This window comes from Taeniopygia guttata, chromosome 1A (genome assembly GCF_048771995.1).
Source record: "Taeniopygia guttata chromosome 1A, bTaeGut7.mat, whole genome shotgun sequence".
Classification (NCBI taxonomy): domain Eukaryota; kingdom Metazoa; phylum Chordata; class Aves; order Passeriformes; family Estrildidae; genus Taeniopygia; species Taeniopygia guttata.
Window position 1 is genome coordinate 34024059 of NC_133025.1, and position 23533 is coordinate 34047591.

The window sequence follows — 23533 nt, forward strand, 5'->3', positions numbered from 1 at the left end:
GAATACATGCGGTACCTTTTTAAGCCAAAGAGCTACATCTTTCCAAAATTGTTGCTATTCTATTTTGTTGGACTTCTGAGACTAAATTATGTTTGTTGAATAAATGCATAATTTTGAAATATTTCTTAGGTGTTTTTTTTCCTTTTTCTCTGTGGTATGGCTAATGCAGACATTTCCTTGGTGGTTATAGGTTTGATGGAAGAAGTCAGCAGGTGGCTTTCCAAGGACAGAAGCGTGCTCCCAGGACACCTCCTTCGTTTCATGACACATCTTATTCTGTTTTTCCGCACTTTGGGTATGCAGACTAAGGTCAGTTGTCTTGTACTTGATTTGCTGTCATAGCAGTAGCCAGTCTTGGAAGTAGAAATGCTTTTGTGTGAATACATGGACAACATGGAATGATGGTAAATTATTGCCAGGCTGAGGAGGAGCTGCATGCTTAAATAGTGTATTTGTTGCTCTTGAAGCCTAAAAGAGAAAAGAGCATCCTCATCCCTTCCAGCTGAGCTTAAAAATTGGGTTTTGAGGATGGTGGATTTTACGCAGAAGCCCTTTGTTGAGAAGGTCCTGAGTAAAACTTCAGTGTTAGGCTTATTCATAGCAGCCAAGATGTCTTGAATATAATCTGTTCTTCCACAATTGCTGGAATGGTACCTATTGCTGATGTAAGCTCATCTGCTTACATCAGCAATTACCTTCTGCTTGGGGTAATTAGTACCAGCTGAAACTTTCGTATTGACTCCAAGTATAAAGTCAGTATAGCCTACTACCTATCTGGCCTATTTATGCTGAATACACAGATGGGTCACATAACTGTAATTACTCATTTCTGACAATATCACAAGTAATTTGGGGCTCTCCTTTTCTACTGTTTTAAAATTTAGAAGCTATTATGTATCAAGTAAGTTTCGGAATGTTTCTTTTGGGAAAACACAAATGTGTATTTTCATTAGATGATTTAAATACAGCTCTGAGTTACTCTTTATTCATACTTCCAATCATTGCTTGAATCCCTCATGGAAATTTGTTTTGAAGTCAGTTAACGTTTAGCTAAATAAGAGGAGTGTGTGTGTATGTATACTAACATTTATATACATTTATATATGTATACTAATTTTTTCTTAGTTTGTATACATACTAATAAATATTTTTACATGCATTTTACAGAGTAGGTCTTCAAGCTAAAGTGCAGTAGAACTAGCCATTAGCATATGTGTGACAGAGGGGACAAAAAAGGTGCAATTTCCTACATGAATTCAGTTGTGGGAATTTGTAACAGTTGATTCTGCCTTTACAGTTTTAGAGTAGATGAATTTATTGTATCATTACTCAATCAACCCTCAGTAGACTTCATGGGGAAAAGGCAGAAGTGCAAGCTTTTATATTTATTGTGTATTAATTGTATGCAGTTCATATAGATGTGTGCTTAGATGGTCTTCAATTTACACATATAAATTAAAATGATAATTCCTGATAACAATAAACACTTGAGTCTTGTCTAAGGCAGTTTCATGTGCTTGGACTATAGTGGTTATTTAGTATAGGATATTCCAGATGAATCAGGTGATATTTATACCCTGTTACATTATAATTTCCTATAATAAAACAGGGCATGTAGCACACTGCAGTAGTAATCTGTGTACCTGACATTTTTGTTTATTAATCTAAAAAATATGGTAAAATGGAAAGATTTTAAAATCCTGTAAAAAGTAAGTAATCCTGTAAATTCCAATAGACCAAAGACTATATTATCCAGTTGCTGAAAAAAAATATCTTTGGAACACTAAACCTTTTAGTCAGAAGATGTGCTTTTTAAATCATGCTCCAAGAGAAACAGTTCTTCCAGTTGAGCCTGTTTGTGTAGATTACTGAAGCAGGAATAGGCAAATAACCTTGTGTCTGTTTTAATAGTGATAGCCTATCAAGTACCTTTTATTTTCCATATTATCTGATTTAAAATTGAATTTATATTTGTTTGCAATAAGGAGGAAGTTTCTGTGGAAGTCCTAAAGACCTACATTCAGGTAAGCTTTCACAAATACTGTTTGTTTTCTCTGATGTGATTTGGATGTAAAGGAGGAAGAAAAGCAGACTTAAAGTTACAGGATGATAAGCGCTATGATGCAGCTAATGCTCTACTCTCAAGAGATAATTTTTCAATGGAAGCTTGCCTAATTCACAGATTCTCTGTCAGCAATTCTTAAATAAGAGACAGTTTTATTGATCCTTGTTTAGAGGCTGAGTGGAATCTTCCTGCATCAGAATAAATTAATCAGAAATTTGTTACCCTTTTTAGGTTTAGCCAGTACATGTTTTTACTAAGGAATATATATATATATATTATATGTATAAATATATGTTATATATAAAATATATGTTATATATATTAAACATATATTATAAATATAAATATATATTAAATATATTAAATATATGTTATATATATTTATATAATAGTGGATATCTTCTATATATTTGCTTCTTACATATTTGCTTCTCATTCTGTATGTTTGGTTTGTGCCATGCAGCGGTTGGTGTCTGAGAAGCACACAGATTTAATAGCATTTTATGTCAGCCACCTGCCCCCAGAGCTCGCTGTGGCTCAGTACGCTTTATTTCTTGAAGATGTTACCGAGAGTGATCAACGCCACCACTGCCTTGAATTAGCAAAAGAAGCAGGTGAGAGACCCTGATAGTCCAATTATCATTCTACATCCTGGGTTATTTTGTCTTTCAGTGTCTTTCAGTAGTTTTTGCTCCAAAGCCTAGCTATGAATACAGTACTCTTTCCTTCTCCTATTTTTTTTTTTTCAGTTAAATAAAATTAATTTGCTGATCACTTCTTCAAGTAGGTGTATAGGTGTGTTTTCATTAACTTGGAATTAAACTAAATATCAGCGCTTCTGGGTTATGTCCAAACACACCAGGAAGTAAATGTCAGCTGCCTGTCTCAAATATATGTTCTGAAGCTTGACATGATCATATTGTTTCAGAAAACTAATTATAAAAATACATACCTCTTTGTGGATTTAGGAAGGTTATGAGTATCTTAAATTTTTTGTCCGATTTATAGTGCTTTTTCTTAGCCATGGCAGGTTGCTTGCATTAATTGTAAACTTCCTTCCAGGCCTGTACATGAAACTAGAAGGGGATTAAAATGAAGCAGCACACTGTCCATTGCTTGACAGTACCTCTGTGCTACTCAGAATACACAAGGAAAAAGATTTCCTTCTGATTTTGTCTTAATTTCTCTTCAGTAATTTTTCAGTCACTTTCTTTTAAACTCATCTCAGGTTTCAAAAATAACACATCCTGCTTAAGCATCTGTAAAAGAAATATTCTGAGCTTTTCCTGGTACATTCCTGTCAAATCATAATCTTGCTGTCATAATTGTAGAAATCAGTGATCTTAGCAGATACGTCTATATGCTGTCTTCAGCACAGATTGAAAAACTTATTAGTTGTCTTATTCTCATATTTGATATTCTCTGTTACATCAAATTTCAGTCTTGTAAAATACCGGCAATAAATGACATAGCGCGAAAGCTTATCAATTATTCTGACAATGTATGTTTGAACAGACTGATGAGAATTACCAGTAGTAAGGAATAAGATCAACAGCTGGAGTCTGAAATTCAGTTTGTGTTAAGCTTGAATTCATGATAGTTCTTAGACAGTTCTCTTTCAATCCAGGTCTGGACGTTGCAACCATAACAAAAACTGTTGTTGAAAACATCCGCAAGAAGGATGCTGGGGAGTTCAGCCACCACGACCACGTGCTAGACACAGGCACAACAGAGGTGAGTGTTTCACAGAGCAGATAGTCCAGTTTGCAATCAGCTACAGAATCTTTGACCATGTATGAGCCATATTTTTCTTTCAATAAGGGTGAAAATTGCCTATAAAAAGCCTGTGAGGGAAATCTGCTTTCTGTGTGACCAAGTGAGAATATTGCACAAATCTGTAACTCTGTTTCTGCTTCCCCTCGTTCTTTGGGTGTGCTTATCAGCAGCCGTACCTGTATACAAGTCAAGATAACGCCCTTGAAACAATTGCAGCACCCTATGTTGTCAGGTGTTACTGTAGCCTCTACAGTTCATGAGGATTAGTACTTTGGATCTCAGATGTATCTTTTAAGATGCTGAACGGGCATTTCCAGCTACAGCAGATACTGCTTTGCTGACAGTTTCCTTGTCACTGCTGCTGAGCATTGGTTAGATCAAACTCAGTGCTTTAGGGACAGCAAGGTAATGTTAAAGTACTGTTTAGAAAGCAACGGATTGTTTGCAAATTTGTGGTAATGTTTTTGCTGTTCAGTATAAAGTTTAAGCTCCCTAAGACAAAAAGGTAGTCTATCTAACACAAGAGTTGAAAAACTGATTGCAGGCTGATGGCACCCTAGAAGATTATAGCAAGAACTCCATAAAACATGTTGTTACAGTGTATTTGTATTAAAATTTGAGGAAAACACCACATAATCCATATAAAAAATGTTGAGAGATGATGCTCTGAATATCTTGGGAATACTTAGAAATTATTTTTTTTTATTATTCCACATGGCAGAGGTTTTCGAAGCTTTTGAATAAAGCAATCCTTGTTACTATGTTGTAATGCTTTCCAAACTTGTGTATTTCCCTGACCAGATCTAATATGTGTTACATCAGCTGTGTGCTTGAAATGGTTGTGAATCTCTGTGTTGGTTTTTACAGGCGGATCAGCTGAAAATAGATGTAATTGACTGGCTCGTATTCGATCCTGCACAGAGGGCAGAAGCACTTAAGCAAAGCAACGCAATCATGAGGAAGTTCTTGGGTACTAAGCTTCACAAATGTTGTAGACTTATTTTTAAACGCTGGTTTTGTTCTCGCTGGCTCTTGGTTCTACATTTGATATAACTTTGGATCTAGTCTATTAAAAAGCATGGGTTTGCCAGCTTAAGAAGATAAGGTATGGAAATTGCAAAGCTCTGATACCCAGTTCACATTCTCATAGCATCCAAGAAACATGAAGCTGCAAAAGATGTGTTTGTGAAGATTCCCCAAGACTCTATAGCAGAAATATATAACCAGTGGGAAGAACAGGGAATGGATACTCCACTTCCAGCAGAAGATGACAATGCTATCCGGGAACATTTATGTATTCGTGCATATTTGGTGAGTTTCAGATATGCAGTATTCCAAGTTACTGCTTTGAAATACTGGTGGCTTTGCCTTGGTGGTGAAACTTTAGCTTTATCCATTTGATTTAACTTCTGATTCTTTGATTAATTAAACCTGTGCATGTTTAATAACCACATTCTGATTATTAGACGAGTCAAAAATACCCAAACACTGTTTCCAATGCAATCCAGGAAGCCCATGAAACCTTTAATGAATGGTTTAAACACATGAACTCAGCTCCACAGAAGCCATCTTTGTTACCACAAGCAAGTTTCACTGAAAAAGTGGCCCATGAACATAAAGAAAAGAAGTATGAGGTAGGTGGAAGTCCACCTTATTTACTGTACACTTTTATGTTTTTGCTTTAGAGGCAGTCTAGTTCAAGGAAAGAAAGTAGAAGACTGCTATTTCATGTTATTTAAGGACTCCATTATAAATTATTTTTATGTTGAGAGAGCCTGAAAGAATAATAAGGCAAATGCACAATTAATTCTGTTTTTTTTTTCATGAGTCAGCTCTACATAAAATATTATAATAGTAAATATTATCATGTGTTGGTTGTCAGTGTTATTAATAAATGTGAGGACTTGATTTTGCTACTAATTCTATTAAGTATTATTACTTTTTGTTTTCTAAAAGATGCTGCAGTTTTGTTTTGACTGAAGTTCTTTTTGCAGGTCTGCTCAGTAAAAATATACCCTATTCAGTTAACATAAACATTTGTTTTATAAGCACGGAGAATAGGTTGTTTAAAATTGTCTTCCTCTAGTGGCTTTGTTTTGAACAACCTGTCTGAGCATTAAGCAAGGATGGAAATAGCTGTTAGCAGCAGACTTTTAAGTTTTAGCCACTGGCTGAAGATTCTAATTTTAATTTGAGCTGCAGTGTGTTTTAAAATAGCCTTGGAAATTATCCTGTTCTGCAGCAGTTTATTTTTTGTTTCTTTGCCAGATGGATTATGGCATTTGGAAAGGCCTCTTGGATGCTCTTACAGCTGATGTTAAGGAGAAAATGTACAATGTGTTGCTCTTTGTTGATGGAGGATGGATGGTTGATGTCAGAGAGGTAAAAGGAAGTTTTATGTCACGACACAGACCACAAAGCACAGATCACGTGTAGTTGTACTTTTGTGACATTTAGTTTCATGTGTTCCTGTTTAATTGGCTCTGGCCTTGCTGTGAGCATTTAGAGCTTGCTCCCCTTAGTAACCATGCAGATCACATCTGACAGTCCACTCCAGGCTGCTTAGGCCAGTTTTCTGCCTCTGACAGTGCTAATTGCATAGCTGTGCTGAGGTGCCTGTTAAAGGTAGATTTTCACAACACTAATGCATTCTTTTGCTGTGGTAAGGATGCCGATGATGACCCTGAGCGAACGCACCAGATGATCCTGCTGCGAAAGCTGTGTCTGCCGATGATGTGCTTTTTGCTGCACACAGTGCTCCACAGCACGGGGCAGCACCAGGAGTGCCTGCGCCTCGCTGACATGGTCGCCTCGGAGCGCCACAAGCTCTACACGGTGAGCTGGGCACGGCTGCAACAGCCTGGCTTACATTGAAAACTCTGTGGGTTGGCTGTGGAAGAAGCTTCTATATAGAGAGGAAGACACCATATGTTCCTTAACATCATAAGTTTCTTTATCGCTTCCCGTTCACTGCAGTAGTAAAAGGTTTCCTTGTGTTATGACTTAAGGAATCAAAGAGTTAACTTTGAAATATTGAGGATAATGACTGGTGTTCTGACAACCAGTTCTGAGTAGTGCAGTTACTAGTTTCTGGATGGGGGCTATTGAATTTTAACTTCATGATCTTAAAGGTCTTTAACAGCCTAAATGATTCCATGATTCTAAGTTTAGGTGTAGAATTGTAATTGATTTCTTTATTTCCATTGCATTTCAAACACTATATAAGCAGGTTTTGATTTAGAGCGTTTGGTTTACCCATGATCGTCTATGCCTCCAAAAGCCTGAAAAACAACCCCAAAATGAGACAGAGGTGTCTTGAGCCTACATTCAGGTTTTGGATGCTGCTACTAACCTCCAATGTCTTACTAGATGTCCTTCTGAAATGCCTGATGATCACACTATCTTAAATAGAAATAAATAATCAAATAGAAAAATAGTAACTTAATTAACCACCACTTACTTTTTTGTATCAGTGCTATTCATTGAAAATAAATATAACTTTATGATGTTTGGTTTTTTGTTATTTATTCTCAGGTATTTTCAAAAGAAGAGCTCCGGAAGCTTCTGCAGAAGCTGAGGGAATCTTCTCTGATACTTCTGGACCAGGATCTTGATCCTTTGGGATATGAAATTCAGTCATAAGTTTTCATGCAGATAATTCATACTTTCAAAAACTTCTGAGCATGGACATTCTGGTTTTTAACAAAAACAAACAAAAGACCCCAACAGAATCATTGCTTGGACAAAGTGTTCTCTCTTTTTGTGGGGTGAAAAACCCCAACCTTCAGATTTCAATTTAAACTTGAAAAAGTATGACCAACTTCAGAGATGTTATTTGTTACACAACCTTTTTCATGTTTTTTTTCCTAATAAAAGTGCTTGAAAAAGAGAAAATGCTTGTTCTTATCTAAAATGTCATTATATAAGTTTGGTGATTTTTCTGAACATCCTTAATTTATTTTCTACATGCTAAAAAGACTGCCCATAGACCAAAAACATTACTTAGCAGTTAAAATGAGCATGGATACGGGGGGAAGGAAAGTGAGACTGCCAGAAGGTGCATGGAGAAAGTAGGGGAGAAGAAAACAGACACACTGGACTGGAGGAAAGGAAAACCAAAAAGCAAAAGTAAGGGGTTACTTCCAGCCCTTTGGGAAGAAAAGGCAGTCTTGCTTCATGGCTTGTAGTGTCCTCCTGTACATGAAGGAGTTGCTAAAATGCTGATGAAGTCCTTAACCAGAGACAAGATGATCATACGTTGTAGTTTATTTTGAAAGCTTGTTCTGCCCCTGTTTACATGTGTAAACACGTTTAGCTGCCTTTTCCTTTACAAGACGAGTGCAGAGGACACGTGGTGCAGTTAGGCAATGACTTTAGCTCCTTTACCCGAGTCGGTGTCTCTTGACACCTGGCAAAGAACGTGCTCTGTGCTGCACATCTGCACGTACAATGGCGTGTTTGTGGGGATGCCCAGTCCCGCTGTGGAGAGGTACCTGTGGCTTGGCGCCGAGGTGCGTTCCGCGCGTCGGGGCTGTTGGGCAGGAGGCGGGGGCGCACACAGACACACAGCACGGACGGACACGCCGCACGGAGAGCACACAGCACGGACGGACACGCCGCACGGAGAGCACACAGCACGGACGGACACGCTGCACGGAGAGCACACAGCACGGACGGACACGCTGCACGGAGGGCACACAGCACGGACGGACACGCTGCACGGAGAACACACAGCACGGACGGACACGCCGCACGGAGAGCACATAGCACGGACGGACACGCCGCACGGAGGGCTGTCCCTCCGGCCCTCCCGGGCGGGGCCGTTCGGGGCGGGCGGGGCCACCGGAAGGCGCGGGCCCACGTGTCCCGGCGGGGCGGAGGCGGAGGCGGCGGGCCCGGCCGGTGCGCGGCGGCCGCCGGCTGCCTCAGCCATGGGCTGGCTGCCGGCGCAGGGCCGGCTGGCGGCCGGGTTGCTGGTCAATCTGGCCGCCTCCATCTGCATCGTCTTCCTGAACAAGTGGCTGTACGTGCGGCTGGGCTTCCCCAACCTCAGCCTCACCCTGGTGCACTTCGCCATCACCTGGCTCGGCCTCTACCTGTGCCAGGCGCTCGGCGCCTTCTCCCCCAAGAGCCTCCAGCCCGCGCAGGTGCTGCCGCTGGCCCTCAGCTTCTGCGGCTTCGTCGTCTTCACCAACCTCTCCCTGCAGAGCAACACCATCGGTACCTACCAGCTGGCCAAGGCCATGACCACGCCGGTCATCGTGGTCATCCAGAGCGTGGCTTACGGCAAGACTTTCCCTCTGCGGATCAAGCTGACCCTGGTGAGGAGGCGGCGGGGCCGAGGGGAGCGGGGAGGGGCAGCGCTGAGGGCAGCGAGCCTGCCTAAAACCGCCGTGTCCCCCTCCACAGGTCCCCATCACGCTGGGCGTTTTCCTCAACTCCTACTACGACGTGAAGTTCAGCGTTCTGGGGATGGCGTTCGCCACCCTGGGCGTGCTGGTGACCTCCCTGTACCAAGTGGTGGGTAACGGCGCGGGAGCGTGCGGTGGTTGGGCTCCCAAATGCTGCCCCTTGCTTTCATCATCGCCTTTCAGTAGCACCCAGCCTGGCAGGAAACCTTCCGTGCTCCCTTGTTTCTTTTTGAAAACCGCCACCAAATTGTGATAATGCACCTTAACCCCTGACATATTACGGAATTGATCGTCCATCTGCTAGAAATTGGGGTGTCATCTTTAACGTGAGCGTTATTTTCAAGGGGTGAAGACTGCTTTAGCGGTAAAAACTCCTTTTTTTTTTTTTTTTTTTTTTTTTCTAGAGGGAACAGATGTTCTCCTTGCTGAAGCATGTGCCTTGCGTTTGAGCTTTTTCCCTAGAAAGGATGTTTTCCAGTCCTTCAACCCCATGGTTTATCCTTGAGCTATTTACATTTTATCAGTATCCTTCTTCAGTTTTGACTATATACATTCTAAGGTGGTTTTGTAGAGGATGGATTAATACATAAATGCACAATACAACCTTTCTGGATAATTATAGTTTTAAAAATTTATGTCCAAGGACTGCCTCAGCCCTTTCTGCTGTAACATTGTACTAATAGCTCACCCGATTTGTTATTGACCATGACTGGAAGAGCCTCCTAGATTAGAAACTCCTGTAATGTAGATGTGATAGATTTAAACGTGAATTTCTTTGCAGGAGGTCTAGTGTGCCTCAAAAAAAGAAAAAAAAAAAGTGTGTCTCTTTGACCCATAGTGTGTATGCCCCTGCGTATAATTTTCTTCCCTCATGGCTTTTTCACTTGAAAAATACAAACACATGGAGACTCCACTGAGGCAAAGATGAGGCTCAAGAGCCTGTTCAGTATTGTCCCTGCGAGACTCCCTCCATGTTAGTAGCCAGTTTGCTTTTGCTCAGGTTTTTCAGTTTATGGGATTCTTTTCCTCCTAACAACTTTCTCTTTTGGTTTTAGTGGGTAGGCGCTAAGCAGCATGAGTTGCAGGTAAACTCGATGCAGTTGTTGTACTATCAGGCACCAATGTCCTCAGCTATGTTGTTGTTCATCATACCCTTCTTTGAGCCAGTCTTTGGAGAAGGAGGAATATTTGGGCCATGGACACTTTCTGCTGTGGTAAGGCTTTTGTTGACTTTATTTTATTTAAATAATTATCACTGATGTCGTTAAATTTTATAGTAAGATCTGTTTCTTTGTGGAACAGATTTTTGTACAGCTGTTGTCTCTGGTGAGATGAGAGGGACATGTGTAGGACAAAAAGCCCATTGCTGAGTCTGTCCCTTCCTCTGAGAGGCGCAAGTCTGTCAATTGATTTATCTCCTTATTCTTGTTTCTGTTTAGAGGGCATCTGAACAACAGGAAAATCTATCAAAATCCAGATGCTTCCCCTAGTGTATAAAATGCTCTATTTCTAGCTCCGACTGTCCACTCAGAGAAGGGCACTCTCAGCTTGTCTTCTGTGGAAGGATGCCAACATTGGTTGTTCCCTAAAATTAGTAGTTTTTCTCCGTATCCTTCTGTCCAAAAAAAAGCCAGTGACATATTCTTACTACTGCTGATTGTGCCCTTCAGTGATGGGTCATTTCCTCTAGCATTGTATTTTATGAATGGGATAGCAAGTATTCACAGTAGTAAAATCAGATATTTTGCTAAAATAGTTTTTGTTGTGACCATAAATAAGACTTTATCTCAAAGTTAAAAAATATGACCTCTATGTGAATGAGTATCCAGATTTTCCAAATCACTCTTAAATGTTCACCAAGAGTAAAGGAGAAAAGGCCTGTGGCTCTATCAGTGTATATTTATGGATGTCATAAATATATATGTCACTGAGCTGCTTATACACATCACCAGTGTTGGTACTGATTTGAAACTGTTTCTATTTTTTTTTCTCCATATGTTTATCTTGCCTGATATTTTGCATTTGAAAGTAAATGAAACTAAATAAATAACCTGGAATGTATCTACAAATTGCCAAAAGCAAGTCAAATTACTGACTGTGTCCGTTAATCCACAGATAATGGTACTGCTGTCTGGAATAATAGCCTTTATGGTAAACTTGTCCATTTACTGGATCATTGGAAACACATCACCTGTCACGTATCCTTTGTAACACTGGTCATTTCTCCTGTTTCCAGATTAATTCTGTTGGAATTCATTTGGGCTGATTTATGTGGGAAAATTGTTTGGTAACCTTCCTGGTTTGGGATTTGTATAGGTAATGGCTGTTCATTCGCTGACCTTCATACCTGCAAGGAATATTAACTCACGCTTTGGCTGCCTTGGGGAAGTGTTGGCATGTCCATCAGACAGCAGTGAAAAGGGTGAAAGGCTTTAGGTGGACGTAAATACAGCCACAGAGACTGGGTAAACTCTGTGTAGGAGTTGAGTCAGCACAGTGTACCATTGCATGCTTCGGGTGGAACTAATGAAAATTCCAAGTGTTTCTTTTTATAAAAAATAATACTGCTATTGGCTATTATCCTTAACAGATGTCTAGGTATAACATGTTCGGACATTTCAAGTTCTGCATCACCCTCCTGGGAGGATGCCTCTTATTTAAGGATCCATTGTCTGTTAACCAAGGCCTTGGGATTCTGTGTACGCTGTTCGGCATTTTAGCCTACACCCACTTCAAGCTTAGTGAGCAGGAAAGCAATAAGAGTAAATTGGTCCAGCGTCCATAGAACAAGAGTTTCTGAACACTGTTGTGAAGGAAACCAAGTATTTAAATATGCATTGATTTTAGAATGCACAAAATTGCCTCATCCACTTAGATCTATGGTTTTAGTTTAACTGCCAAGATTGTAATTCTGTAACTAAACCAAACAAACTGAAGGATGTAAAATGCTGGGGTTTTGCCATCTCAGTCTGTCCTATCGTTTTCATTAAATTAAAACACTAACTTAAAAGAGAAAAAGGCACACTTCAAATTGCTGTGGAAATTGTACTGAAGTAATTATATTTTTTGCATACCAAATGAGATCATGATAGCTACAGTTATAGAATAGAGAGAGAGAAAGAAAAAGAATCCCGTCTCTGTGATCAAGCCAGTATTGCCGTTGTGCAGAAATTTGGAGGCACTTTTATGTAGATGTTCTTGTACGTAGTGATGCTTCCTCATTTTTCTCTAATGAACAGTGAAGAGGGAAACAAACATACTTTGTCCAGTCATTTTTTAAAAAGGCTGCCAGACTCATTCCTATTTCTTGTATATGCTTTCTTATGTATGGATACATTTTTAGATGAAGAAAGTAGATAAAATTGCAGGTGAAGAGGCCAAGCAGTGGAATAGTAGGAAATTGGGTCTAAACAGTTCATCTTAATTTTTTCTTTTAATTTGTCAGGACATTAATGAAGTAATTGACGTTTTGAAAAATGTTGTTACTTTATCATTTTCTCTGTGCCAAAACCAAGACTTTACACAAGAGCTTGTAAATACCTGTGTGCCTAATAAAATCTCTGGTTTTGTGGTAGTAACCAAATGTTTTGCAGCCCTTGCACACAGACACCCATGCTAAAAAAAATTTTGAGAAGGCTTCAGAAAGGTCACCATCTTTAATGGGTGTGAAGGTTGCCCAGTTCTCTCTCTTGCCTTCAGCACCACCTCCCTTGCTCCCACGCCTTTTCCCAAGAGGTACCTTGGGTGGGATCTGCAGGTTTCATCCTTTATCATCTGTTGTTGTCACCTGGGGGAGAGGCCCAGGGGCTGTCTGGACAATGCTGGGTGTGAGGCAGCATTTCTTCAACAGACAGTCCTGGGAAACATACCTGAATGACTAAAGAGTGCAAGGTGAGACCTGCTGCTCTAATTTAAAAATGCTTTGAAAATTATTTTAAGACAGTATAAGGCACTTACTTTGACAACATGGATGGAAGAAGTTCAGTGCTGTTCTAGTTAAAAAAAGGAAAGAAAAAATAACTGCTTTCCGTAAATCTGGTGAGAACATATGTTCACTAGATTTGCAGGGTTAGAATTTAATTGCAGTATCTTAATCCTTACATATTGGGGTTTGTTTTGTCTTTATCTACCTCTATCAGATTTAAAGAGGGGAATTGTGTGGACAAAACCAAGTATTTAAGTTGTACAGTGACTGACAGAAATAGTATTTAGTTCCTCTAAGTTTTTTACAACAGAGGTAAGAAGTATTTGTGTTGGAAACAATGCAACTTTTCTCAAGCTTGTTTATTTATTCTGTTACAGAGTTCTTGATTTAAGAAAAATTTATTCCTCTCTGTAACCTGAGTATATACAGTAACACTATATCATTTCAGAGTTACAAATACCTGAAAAATGTTACATCTTTACCAACTGTTTCTTGGACATTGTACTGGTCCAAGAATATTTTTTTAATAGTTTTGTAGATCTATATAATTAGTTTAAAAATACAGCCTGGACTACTGAAAGATCTGTTCAGATGGTCAAGCTCTGGATACATATCCTTCAGTATGTATACCAAGAAAGCCATTTGCATTAATTTGTGCTGTGCACAAGTTCTTTTGAGATGTAGATAGACTGCAAAGAAACATCTAGAAAACAACTGAATTACATGCCTGTATGACATAAATATTTGAGATGAGATGGATGTAAATATATATATGATATGGTAGAATGAACGAAACCACCATGCCTGAAAATGCAAAAGACTGTAAGGAGAGGAGCAGATCTGCAAGAGAATGTTAACAGCATCATTTAAAAAGTACATTATAAATGTAATCTGGTGCTGGAAGGTGTGTGTGGGAGTCACTTAAGTGATGTGATTCTTTTTTTTTCTTTTCATGCATTCAAGAACTCTCTTTTGAGATTTATTTGTTGTAGCTAATCAATAAAGTATCTTGAACTTTGTCATATGTTTCAAAATATTAAATCCAGGATGCTTGTGTAATTGTGGGATAAATAGATCTTTGTATGTATTGTTTCTTTGGATACCATGTGGAGGGTGGGAATAAATTTTTAATCATTTGTCTGATACCTGCTTATTGCAGAAGAGAGGAGTTGTTCTTGTCTTTTTTCATCTTCTGCTTGAATTCCATAACTTAGGGGGTCTAGGTGTGTATAAGACAAAATCTGGGTACCACGTGGATTTCTGTACATATGAATACAGCAGGGAGTTTGAACTTTTTGGACTTGTGGCACAAATAAGGGAAACTTTAAATCCTGGGGTAAAACTGGAATCTCACAAAAATTACCGATACTTACTTGCTTATTCTACATTACTTGAATGTACATTTCACTACATTACTTGAATGTTTTCCTGCTAACTATGTGAATTTCAATCAATTTTGGCTTTCCTGAAAGAGAAATCAGAGACCTGCCATCTTCAGTGATGTGTAGTCATCGCCCTGTGTGAACTGTTGTAATTGAAGCTGTACCATACATGCCCTAATGTTTGCTTTCTGCTTTTCATTTTACTTTATATTCAAACTTTATATGACTAAACTGTGGTAACAGGATGGGCTTTGGTCCTTTCCTGCCATGCAGTGCTTTGCTGCTATACTAGCATTCTTTACTTTAATAGCTACCATTGATGTCATTCAAATGGAGCTGAAGATACCAAGGTGGTATTTAAAAACGAGAGCAGATGATTCTGCTTAAAATGTGAGTGACTGGTGGTAAGTTATCTTGTCTGCAAAAACATTAGAACAACATGCACAAGATTTTCCCATTTTCCCTAAAGCAATAGGAAGTATGTCTTCATTTAAGAGATACTCAGTGTAAAGCTTTGTATTGCCTTTAACTTTGGTAACTTGTCCCTTGTTTGACAGCTTTTGCATCGGGTTTTGTACAACTTGCTAAGTTCTCTCAGGCTCTGGAACAGAGTGCTAGAGGAGTTTTCCTGTAGATGGGTGAACAGCTGCTCTCTGAGGCTTGAGGTTTCAGGAGCATGGTTTGCTGCTGTTACATGTATGAAAAGGAGGTTTGTCTTGCAGGATGTCTACAACATTCAGGACAGAACTGCAATTCAGCAGGACTGTCTGTCTGTCTCATTTCATGAAATGAGTGCCCAGCAATGGCTTGGGGCTAAAGCAACATTAAAACCTTGTTTAGGTTACCCATAATTTTTTATTAAATGTTTAAAAAAATATTAGTGTTAGTCAATGCTTGTTAAATATTAAGGTAAAATCTCATTTTTGTAATATTATATATGAGAGTTTCAAATGAATGATTTTTAATATTTTGGAGTTGAGCTAATATCTAGCCCATATCTAGTCTGTCGCTGGCCGTATATATCGGTATGGTTGGGCTGCTGAGGAGAGGTCTGCCCTTGAGCAATACTGGACACTGGCACACTGTTCAGATGTTTAGCTGTGACTAAAGAACATCTGACCTGAAATTCTCCAGTGTGCTTGGGAAAGGAAAAGGGTTTACTGATTGGTGAGATCTTTTTAACTTCTGCTTTTTATGTTCCTGCTTTTAACAATGGGCTTGCAGGTTAAGGTAATTTGGAGAGCAGGACTTAGTCCCTCCTATCACCTTTTATACTAAGACTTTTCTTACAAGATGTCAGTTTTGCTTCCAGTTAAATAGTTATGTCTTACCTAGATTATGAAAGAAACAGAGTTTGGATTAAAGACTTGCAGGTGTTTGTGTTAATGTTTTTTTTTCCTCTTAAAATTTTATTTTAGGTTTTCAAAACCCAAATTCCCTGTTTAATGAGAAAACAAAAAGGGAATTATTTTAATAAATGAAAGGCTATTGTGTATATATAGTGAAAATATGTTGTTTTGCAAAAGAATTTAACTCTTCTGATTTTGAAGATGCAGCCCTTTGTTTTTCTACTGTTACAATCAAGCAGCTGAAAAGAAGCTTTTCTGCTTCATACAAATTCACTTTCTTCCTGCAGGTGCTCTCCCTCTGATCACAGTGTCAGCCTTCCGTTTGACAGCTCAGTTGTTGCCAAGATGATTGGGGTGTCAGCTGCAGAGGGCTAAGAAAACACAAAGGGAAAAACTAATCTTGGGTGATGAGAAGTCCTACTGTAAGACAAAAGGCTGCTAAGCAGCAGAGAGAGGTGTGGGTTCGTCTCCAAGCAGGTATTGCAGAGAATGCAAGAGCTACATTGTTTGCATTCTTACTGTGCTGTAGTAGTTGACAAATTTAGTCATTTTTAATAATATAAAATTGAAAATATCAATGCCATAAAAAAAATAGTGATCCAGACAGTATAACATCGTTGCCAAGCTTGTTCCGCAGCAGTGATTAACCTTCCCTGAGAGAAGGGAGCTATTGTTGTTTCTCCCCTGCTCCAGTGATGCTGGGCTTGGTGAAGGAGGGTTTGTGTTCCTGAAAGCTGCTCTGCTTTTTTTCAGCTGTATTAGCTGGTCCAATGAAAACATCACCTCTCCCTGCAGGGCTTGTTTCACTGAAGTTGCTGTTTCTGCTTACATCAACTGATGTGGATCATTCTCCTGTCTTCCTTCCGTGTGTAAAATGACCTGAAAGGTCTAATGCACCTAACGATTCTGCTCTATGATTCTGTGACCCTGGGGAGTGGAACATACTCCATTGCCTCGTGCAGCTGCAGTGTCCAGTCAGCAGTAGGGAATCCAGCCCAAGGGGTTACAGTTACAATCTACAGTAAAAGGACTTAAAGAAGGGGGAAATGTGATCCCTTTTCATTGTTTTAGTTGCCACGCAGTTTCTAATATTTTCCAGTTTTAATCTTTGTCATTTCCCTTTAGTAGATGCGTAAGTAAGCTCCCTTTACTTTTCCAGTCTGTCCTTTCTGTATTGTTATGATACAGTTTATGGAATTCTGGAATTGAGACAGAAATTGTGTCATTGCTTACATAAATACACTAACCTCCCCCACTGTTGCTGATTTTTTACATAGGGGCCCTTGTCTGCTTTCCAATCCAGAAAAGCTTATTTGCCTAAAATACAGGAGGAGTCAGGTTAACCTGAATTAAGAGGTAATAAGTCAGCTCAGGAGTTGCACGTGCCTTCCCAGCTGCACTTGCTCAGTATCAAACAGGCACAATGTGCTGCCTTTATAATGGATAGGCAGGAACAGACAGGGGAAGATGAAACATAATGTAATTAAAATAAATTACATATTTAGAAGCAAGTAGGGGGAACAATCCAAAGGCTGCTTGGAGGATTGGCATTGCAAAGATGTTTTCTGATCTGTGGCTTCACTGGAACATGAATACAAGCCATTCATTTGAAGGCATGTGGTTATATTCAAGGAGCTCCAAGAAGTCCAGCATGGCTGTGTGGGTAACACACACATGCAGGATGCACATGTAGGCTAAGCAGTGTGTCTGCAGAAAAGAGCAGGATTATTTTTAGAACCATAGATGGCTGTGTCTCATTCAGGAAGTGCAGGGAGGAGATCTCGGGTTGAAGCAGAGCATAAGAATGTAATTTTTAATGACCTTGGCACAAAAAAACTTGTGTTTTACTTTCTTACTAAGCAGAGCTGAGAAGCAGACTCGTTTAAAGGAGCACATGTGTTCTGAAGTACATGGAATAATCATGGATACTGAGACCATAGAATAGATGTGGTTGTGATTAAAGTAAAAAAAAAAGTGAGACAATGGATTAAGAAATAACTGAGAAGAGTAAACAGCATATACACATCTAGGCAGGTTTTAAAATATAAGGTCTAAGTTTAGATGCTTAACTCCACAATTAGGCAGCTAATTGTGGAATTATGCATTTAGACGCTTAACTCCACAACAGGGTCGGATTTGTCAGTGTGAACTTCTTCCCTTTCAAGAGAACTTGATAGAGAATGGAATTCGCTCAGCACTTCCAGAAAGGAAGCTACATAACTGACAAGTTTGACATTTTTTTGTCTCCAACTAAATTTGGTATTCTACTCAACCAAGAAACTGAGTCTTTGTTCTGTTTGCTTACTCTGCCCACAATGTTTTTAATCCTCCTTACTCTCTGGGGAAAAGAAACCATTTGTGCATTTTATTTTCTAACTACAGTAACTGAATGGGTTTTGTTTTACAATACACCAAAGTTGTGTATTAAAAACTTGGATTAAGATCTTCTTAATCAAGCTTCTGTCTTTGAGCTGAATGGAAAAAGCCTGTCCAGCTCCTATGATACAGCATCAACTGTTTAGAAATACATGCTTCTCTCTAGAGAGTCCCAAGCAATATTAAGGTCTGGCACCCAAAGTGGTTTACTTTGGGTTAAATGCATCTCTTGTGGTGGTTAGTCAGATACTGGTTTCCTATTTGTTAATCCAGTTGAGAGAAGAAACTGACAGTTGTGATCATACGCCCTCCAGGAAATTATGATACATTTCTGAAAACACACTGTCTTGCTTTTTCTGACTGTTAAGGTGGTCCCTCTGATCAGGATTAACAATGTACCAATGTTTTTCAGCTAGTATCACTCCCCAGAGGTACGGTAAGATTTTTTTTTTTCTCCAACAAAGTTTAAGCAAAACTTTTCCACAAAGCATTTCCAGTTCATTAATAGCTTTGTCTCTGTTGGGATGGACATGTAAACCTTCATTCTATACCTCTAAACATACAGTCTCAAAGAGTTGCAGCTGACAGTGGTGTGAATGGGCATGTGGGAGGGTGGCACTGAGCTGGGGTTGCTGAGCACCTGTACCAAGTTGGTTTTATAGAAATAGATGCAGGTTTACAGAACCAGACCATCAGTATTTGGATGTCGTTCTAAATCTTGGATGCTGAAGACAGAAATGTAAATTCAGAAACTTTTGAGAAATTAGCAGATGTAGTTGAAGATATGCTTCTAGCACACATATGAGATGGCAGCAGCAATGGAATATCATGTTCCTGCTTAACGGCACAAGTCCCGTGTCTCCCCATGGATCCAGCTTGGGCCTTTGCTTCTGCCCCTTGATCTGTCTGAATTGGGAAGATTATAACGCCCTCTGCTAGGCAGAACAGCCACGACTGGCTGTAGAGCCTCCCTGTGCAGGCAGGCAAGTTTCCGTGCTGGGAAAGGGGGAAGGCTGACACCACCCGGCGAGCAGCAGGATGGAGCTGGAGGGAAGCGGGGCGGGGCGGGGCGGGCGGCGCCTCTTGCCGCAGTCCGGATGTAGGGCCCGCACGCCCGCACTCGGATGGCAGGTTTTGGAGGAGGAAGTGCCACACATAAGCGAAATGGTGAGAAAACACTCTTTTCATGTACAGCTACCAGCCGCTCAGACGGAAGCCCTCAAAGAGGTTCTTAAGCACTCAACATATTTATGAGTCTTTAAGTGATCTTGGAGTCTTTGGGAGACTGGCTCTCAGCCTCAGTGTGGACTGGCAGTTCTCTACTCTCCGTGTACCCCGTATAAAGTGAAGATCTTTGGAACGTAAATTGGATGTTGATCCTATTTTTCAGTGTGCTTTATTTAGCTAAACCTATGTGTGCTACATCATCTGTTCCTGCTCTTCTTTCATAGCCTATAGTAATTCACTGGGTGTTACATAAATCATAAATCACCAGGATATAATTTTTAAAGGCTGGTTAATTTTCTAATCAGTTACTTGTCCCTAAGCAAGCCAGGATTTAAATGTCTTCAAGTTAAGTATTCTTGGCGTTTTCATTGAGCATAAAAGTACAATAAGCAAGTCCCCTCATCTTTGGAGTTTCTTTTTAAAAATGAATGTAAATCAGTGTATGCCAAGATGTCTGAGGGAATTATTTTATGACGTGATGCCTTATTGTCTAATGAGATTTAAATTTGGGGTGTGCTAGGAATGACTGAGATGAAGAAAAACTTAGGTAAAGACTTTGCTGTAAAAGTGGTTTGGCAGGATTGGATTGTAGTAGAAGCCAGAGACACTGGGCACTGAAGAGGGAGTGCTTGCATTGGAAACTGGAACCAGAATCTAGTAAAAATGGAGAGCTGGTATGCATATATAAAACATAGATAAAACCATACAGTTTTCTTAGTTTTACTGCAGTCATCATTTTAGTGTTGCATAAAATAATTGTGTGGCTGCATGAGCCAAAAGGACTCTGTGTGCAGAGGTTGCCAGTGGTGTGTACAAGTACTACTCCCCAGCTGCTTTAGGCTTCTGTTTTTCCAGAGCCGATTGTCCTTTTCCTGTCTGTATCAGCAAAGAGGAATGTGTGCCCATGCCATGGTCTCATGGTCTCCCTTGGATACAGTCCTTGGGGTATCAGTTATGCCAGAGTGAGAACTGAGATGTGGGTAACAATCCTGTCATTGAGTCTGTGGGAAAAACAGAAACTCTCCAACATCTCTGCACTGTTAGAGAATCAAGGCAGTACTTTATTCTGGCCAGGATGTTATTTTGGCCAGGATGTGCAATAGAAATTACTTCATCTACACATGCCCAGGTTGTGCAGTGAAAATCATTCCATCACAAATGGTTTTTCACCACACATTTCACATATTTACACAGACTAATCCCAAAGAAATTCAAGTTAATTGGTCTTAAATTACACAAATCTTAGTATTCTGTTTTCTATTGGTTATTGATCCCTTTGCCTTCAATGCTAATTTGGTCCTCATCCCCTTCAGTTCTTTTAGCATCTTTTCCCTGACCAGGTGTCTCCTACCCCACATGGCAGGTCATGTTTCTTAATGTTCCCTTGTCTCCTGTGCATCTTCTGGCTACTCCCAGTCTGTAGATGTTGAGGTCATCAGACCCACCCTGTGGACCACATTTTTTGAAGAGATATTCAATTCCCCCCCGCCCCCCCCCCCCCGGGCAAAGGCAAACAAACCCCTGACTAAAGTTACATTAAAATGTTAGAAGTTGTATCATTTCCAACAATTCCTCCAACATAAATTGTGTTGCAAAGGCAGAAATTTTTGTCACAAAGTCCCAGCAACAGCAGAAGGGAGTGAGGTCTTGTATTTTTACATCAGCTTCCACAGAAAAGAACATTTTCTGTTTGAAGTTTAGAGAAATGAGTTATAAAACACAACTGGCCTGCAAATTACCATCAGAAGTGCCTTCTTTGCTAGTATCAACACAACATCTTGCAAACCTTTAGACTCCTTTGCAACACAGGAAAAGCTGGCTTTGGAGAGTTAAAGTAGTTATCAGTGATAACATACACTCTTTGCTTCTCCCTGAGTTACACCTGAGGGAAACTTCTGGGAATATGGTCACAGTTCTAACTGGTTTATCAACCCAGGTGACTGATACAGGAGACAACATTGAAGGTATGGTTAGATGACAAAGAAGAGACTGCTGAATGGGTCCCTGCCTTCAGAAGGAGGTATTTCCCATTTCCATCTCCAATTCTCTGCCTCCAGCTGTGTGTCCCTGCTGCTTTCTTTATGATGTCTTATGTGTTCTTGATAAAGCAGGCTGACATACTAGCAGCAAATGCAAGTAAATATCCTGCTGTTCAATCAGATAAATCTATGATCAAAGGAGCCAAAGCCAGTTCAAAGAAATACTTGGCTAGGAATGCATAGGTCCTGGCAAGGCCATTGTTTCAATAGGGCATTAGATGAGCTTGGGGCATTCTGTGAGGTATTTGATGGGCTCAGCTCCATCACCAAACAGTACACAAGGAGGCTGAGGCATCCAACACCACACTTCTTCCAAAAATGTTCTCACCATCAGTTTGCAGCAGTAAGTGAGGAGACAAGAAGGAGAATGGAACACCTCTCTGCAGTGGTGTGCCCTGAAATCGGCCAAACTTAATGTAATCTTCCTCCTCAGTAATGCTGTGAAGATAGCTGAAGCAGCTCCCACCCACCTTTTCCCTGCCTAGCTGTCTGCTGCCATTCCAGTGATGTCCTAGACCAGCTGTTGTGTAGCTGCTTGGGACTGCCTCAGGGTACTGATCTACAGAAAATATTGCATTATTTCTCAGGTGTGCTAGGTTACTTTATGCACTTTATATCATAGGTTATCAAATAACAGAAGGGGCAGCAAGAGGATGGAAGAAATGGCTGGGAACAGATGTTTCTGAAGTAACATGCTGTTGGAATCCTGGATGCTGAGTATTTTAAACTTTCTCTGCTGAAAGGCACAGACCCACAAGAGAACATGGCATTTGACCTGAGGTTGTGGAACAGGCTTTTAAAATTGATTAACAGAACTGGGATTACGGCTGTGTAGTTGGTTAGAAGTCTGTAATATCACAGGGTGGAAAACTTAGAGTTTGGGGTTTTAGAATATAGAAATAAATATGAAGCAAGATGGAGGTTTTAAGGTGGAGGCAGGTTGTTCTTCTTTACCTTCTTCCTTCTTCTTCATGGGTTTGGGTGATGTTTTATGATTGGACAGAACAGTCTGCATTGCGAGCTTTGGGGGATCAGTTATTGGGTTAAAAAGGAAAATAATATAGGTGTCCTTTCTTAATGCAATAGTTTAGTTTTAAAAGACTTTGTAACAAGAGTTAGCCATTTGTGCCTTGCTGATGAAAAAGGCTTGTTTTGCTTCTGTGAGCAAACTGCTGCCTGTCCTCAGAAAGCAAAGGCATGATGCAGTAATATCTTACAGTCCCACAACAGTGGATTTAGGATTTTTCTCTTGTGAATAGCACTACATGGTGTATTTCTCTCTAGGGGTCCTACCCTTTGGCCTTGGCTCATAGGTGAACAACATGTTGTTAAGATAAATAAAGTGGGTCAGAAGTCAAAGCCCAGTGAGTGCCTGCATATCTCTCCAAGTACACCAACAAATGCAGAAGAAATTACCAAATTATTTTTAAACTACAATGGTAATTTAACCTAAGATGCTAGGATGAATATTGCAAAACCAGCTGAATGAAGGAATACTGAAAAGTCCGTGCACTTGCTTTTTGTGGAGATGAGAGATAACCGAGATATTAATGCTTCAGTCTAACTGAACCAAGCACAGAATATTATTTTGCATGGCTTCATCATGTGCAGGCACAGCTTAGTTTGTGTCCTACTTTTCCAGTGGCATCAATGGGTTTGTGCAACTTTTATGCATTAATTCCAAGAGCCTTTTTTGGGCGCTGTAGATGGAAAAAATCTTTTCTGCACCAGATGGCGCAACCACCAGCGAAACTCCCCTAACAAACCTCCTGCCGAGGCCAGCGGGGCGGGGGCTCCTAGTCCCACGGCTCCGAAACTGCAGTGGTGGCTGTCAGGCTGGCTAATGGAATCAGGGCAGGCGACAGAAAAACAAGTTCAGGGGCACACACAGCCTTTAAAATTCATGTTCCTTTCTTCAAATACTGCCTTCCTGATAATGGATGTTATTCTGATCTGTACTGCCCACTGGTACTTAGAAAGATA

General features: G+C 40.1%; 2 protein-coding genes across 3 annotated transcripts in view; both read left to right on the forward strand.

Moving 5' to 3' along the window:
* NUP107 (nucleoporin 107) overlaps window positions 1-7735 on the forward strand; it is a 21981-nt gene extending 14246 nt beyond the window's left edge. For both annotated transcript variants that reach the window (XM_030259439.4, XM_072922949.1), the window contains exons 19-28: window positions 191-309; window positions 1986-2024; window positions 2529-2679; window positions 3693-3799; window positions 4709-4811; window positions 4992-5152; window positions 5350-5475; window positions 6110-6223; window positions 6509-6676; window positions 7376-7735. In XM_030259439.4, the coding sequence (XP_030115299.4) occupies window positions 191-309; window positions 1986-2024; window positions 2529-2679; window positions 3693-3799; window positions 4709-4811; window positions 4992-5152; window positions 5350-5475; window positions 6110-6223; window positions 6509-6676; window positions 7376-7483 (1196 nt within the window). In that variant the 3' untranslated portion in view covers window positions 7484-7735. The remainder of the gene's footprint in view (window positions 1-190; window positions 310-1985; window positions 2025-2528; window positions 2680-3692; window positions 3800-4708; window positions 4812-4991; window positions 5153-5349; window positions 5476-6109; window positions 6224-6508; window positions 6677-7375) is intronic.
* SLC35E3 (solute carrier family 35 member E3) lies at window positions 7641-14197 on the forward strand. The gene is made up of 5 exons (XM_002189873.7): window positions 7641-9162; window positions 9251-9361; window positions 10308-10466; window positions 11368-11450; window positions 11851-14197. The coding sequence occupies exons 1-5, from the start codon at window positions 8209-8211 to the stop codon at window positions 12035-12037; spliced, it is 1494 nt and encodes a 497-aa protein (XP_002189909.4). The 5' UTR covers window positions 7641-8208; the 3' UTR covers window positions 12038-14197.
* The last annotated feature ends 9336 nt before the right edge of the window (window positions 14198-23533 follow it).

Excerpts from the sequence above, each read along its gene's own strand:
- SLC35E3 (XM_002189873.7), top strand. The coding sequence starts at position 8,209 with ATGACTTTAGCTCCTTTACCCGAGTCGGTGTCTCTTGACACCTGGCAA. Across the intron at positions 9,163-9,250 it reads TGCGGATCAAGCTGACCCTG|GTCCCCATCACGCTGGGCGT; the intron begins GTGAGGAGGCGG and ends CCCCCTCCACAG. Across the intron at positions 11,451-11,850 it reads GGAAACACATCACCTGTCAC|GTATAACATGTTCGGACATT; the intron begins GTATCCTTTGTA and ends ACAGATGTCTAG.